This window comes from Mesitornis unicolor, unplaced genomic scaffold (assembly GCF_000695765.1).
Source record: "Mesitornis unicolor isolate BGI_N332 unplaced genomic scaffold, ASM69576v1 scaffold2051, whole genome shotgun sequence".
Taxonomy (NCBI): Eukaryota; Metazoa; Chordata; class Aves; order Mesitornithiformes; family Mesitornithidae; genus Mesitornis; species Mesitornis unicolor.
This window is the reverse complement of record NW_010161488.1, coordinates 114,109-117,096: the sequence shown is the minus strand read 5'-3', so window position 1 is coordinate 117,096 and position 2,988 is coordinate 114,109. Positions and strand designations below refer to the sequence as shown.

At 42.4% G+C, this 2,988-nt stretch overlaps 1 protein-coding gene across 2 annotated transcripts in view; it reads right to left on the bottom strand.

The window, feature by feature from the left end:
* Positions 1–267: 267 nt before the first annotated feature.
* TENM3 (teneurin transmembrane protein 3) overlaps positions 268–2,988 on the bottom strand; it is a 116,621-nt gene continuing 113,900 nt past the window's right edge. For both annotated transcript variants that reach the window (XM_010193031.1, XM_010193039.1), the window contains one exon: positions 268–1,874. In XM_010193031.1, coding sequence (XP_010191333.1) covers positions 1,119–1,874 — 756 coding nt within the window. In that variant the 3' untranslated portion in view covers positions 268–1,118. The remainder of the gene's footprint in view (positions 1,875–2,988) is intronic.

Here is a 2,988-nt window from a genome sequence, read left to right as displayed (position 1 = left end):
AACAATGACTGATGAAGTGGCACTGGCCTGGGTGACAGGAGAGGTACGGGGGGCAGGGAGCTGCGGTCTGGTTCAGCCAGCCACTTTGGAGTGTCCCATCCTATCAGCAGAGTGATAGATGCACAGCGTTAAACCTAATACAAAAATATTAACACTTTTGGACATTAGTCATCACTGTTATATCTCTACAATATAATACTTTATACTGTACAGCTATAACATAAAAGGTGCAATTCCTTTTTCTTTAAAAAAATCACACACAGCACGTGTTTTTATAATTTTATTTTTAAGTATAAACTTTTTTAAACACTTTACATAAATTAACTCCTCTGAGACTAATATTTGATGTACAGTAAATTGTAATTCATATAAAAATCCATAAACAACTTGTCTCACATAATTTACAAAAAATCAGGGTTTCCTTTGCTTATCTGCAACAAGGATTCTACTTGCCATTTTTCCCCCAAGGCAAACCATGTTAGCATTGTAAAATCCATTATTAAATTCCCATGGTAGCATAAGTCACTTGTGCCAATGTCCTTTTAGAAAGCAGCACAGTTTAAAGCAGTTGGGTTGTCTATAAACAGTAATTTTTGCCCCACGTTTTAAAATTAACAGATATATACCACATCCTATGCAGTGAGAAAGAGAGAGAAAAAGAGAGAAAGAGAGAGACTACTTCTTGTAAGCAAAGGTCAACAATTCAGTAATATTTGGAAACACTGTATGGGTCTGTATCTTAATTAAATACAGTGCCTCAAAGGAGCAGACAGCCTGTTTCAAAATCTGTAGGCCTTCTTCTTTTTTTTTTTTCTTTTTTCTTTTTTTTTTAATAGTTTTCAGTCCAACTTGAGTGCAGCGATATGCATATGTAAACATATTCTTTAAAGCAGATCACCTTTAAGGTCATTGAGAAAAAAAAAAGTTTTGTCATTAGCAGTATCATTCTTCTGGAAGGCGCTCTTTTCCTTACAGAGTCTGTTCGAATTGTGCTACAGAAAAAATCTGAGCAAAGATGTAAGCTTAGGCTCAAGTAGTAATGCAGCAAAACAGTTTGGTCTCCTTTTTAGAAGACACTGGTACACAGTCTCTTTGGCAGCCTGAGCTAAGCCAGTGTGTTACCTTTTTCCTATCTCACTTTGTCTGAGGAACTGTATATTGTTAGCGCTGTCTGCTAATTCTGGATATTGCTCCACAGAGAGTACATAGTACCCATCGTATCCTTGTACCTTTCCAGCACTTAGCAACTGCCTCTTTTCTCCTTCTGTCCACAACCTGGCACCTTCCTCCCCATCTCTCACTCTCTGTTGTTCTCTGGCCCAGGCACTGGAAAGAGCCCTTTGCCTGGCTTGCTCCAGTATTCGGGCCTTTTCTTCATCAAGTGTCATGCCGTAGCGGACGTGAAGCGCTAAAGCACCGTACTGCATTTCAACGTCAGCAAACCTACGAGTCCTGCCGTTTACCACAGTGGTGGACTGGGAAACAGTGACATTGATGCCGTTCTCCAGGGCCTTCCGCCCACTTGTCAGCCTCAGCGTCCCAAGGTCACTCTCGGGGGAGGTGGTCTTGATAAAATAATGCGTGTCCTTTCCCTCAACGGTGAAATGCAAGTTTTCTAGGTAGTAGGCGTTGTTCAGAACAGCTGCTACTTTTATGCAGTCCTCATTTGCAATGTTGAGCACGTTTGTTTGCACTTTGCCTTGATTGACAGCAAGCATCACCCCTTTCCCAATCAGAGACTTCACTGTAGCAAACCACAGCCATGACTTCTCTCCACTGGTTTTCCGTCTGCTGACCTGCACTTCTGCCATCTTTCCCAGGGAAAGGAAAGACTTTGCTTGTCTCGCCACTTGTTGTTGCACTCCAGAAATTGGCTGTAAACAAGAACAGACAGAAGTTTTACCAGCCATCTGTAGCCCTCTAGATGCCAAACAGCCAGGCTTTCTTGGTGTGCTGCCCATGGACGACAACAGGATATGCCACAACTGACAGTGCCAAGGAGTTAATTAAATCTACATACTGCTAGTTCTGCTGAGTTACAAGACTATTTTGTTTGATAATGTTCAGTGCCTTTTCTCTTTGTCTCCCTGAGAACCTGCACATGCATCAAAATATGATTTAACTTCAGAGGCTACTTACTGGGCTGCACAGGACAGACCTTTGCAATAGTAACAATATGGGTAAGAGCTGTCTCACAACAGTGTCATCTCATCCTTTGAGCCTGTTTGCACATGATTCCTGTCTATCATGGGTCCATCCAATTTAAGGAGATTTTTTGCAGGTCACAAAGCTGTGCTCCAGAAAGGAACAAGCCCATCTTCGTGCTGACTCAGGAGATAGAGTCTCTCAGGTAGTTGCAGTCTAAGACCAAACTGCGGGGAGGCTCTTGTAACCCCTCAAGCTGCTAAAGGAGGGGAATCAAACTATAATGATAGTTTACAGTAAAAGAGAAGTAAACAAACTGTATAGAGCAGAGAGGTGGAGTATGAGGGACTGAGGCCCTTTCTTGCAAATACTTGCAGAAACTGGTAAGAGAGGATGTGTGAAAAGGCTGTGGTCAATTCAGTTGCTACCATTTCACTCCCAGTATCAGCATGCTGCCTAAAAGAGATTAACAGCTTTTTCCCCCTAGAACTCCTGAAGGGTGCAATCCTGAATACAGAAGAGTGCTTTGTTGAGAGCTAGCAAAGAGAAGGGGCAATGAATGAAAAGAACAGATGGGCAAGTCTAAAATACACTTGCTAGGTATTTCATGTTTTAGCTGGGGTGTTCTTATTGAAAAGGTGTGCTATAACGGGGAGAAAATAAGAGGTACAATTGTGAGGTGCAAAGGCATAAGGTGGAAAAGATAGGAGAATCTGATAAAAAGTTTGACCGTTGAGAGCTCTGTGTATCCCAGTACGCCAGATGCACTCTTAGTGAAGAGAGAGAAGGGGGTAGCTGGGGAATGGGACCTGCCAGGACTGCTGTGTTAGCCAGAACAGCCTG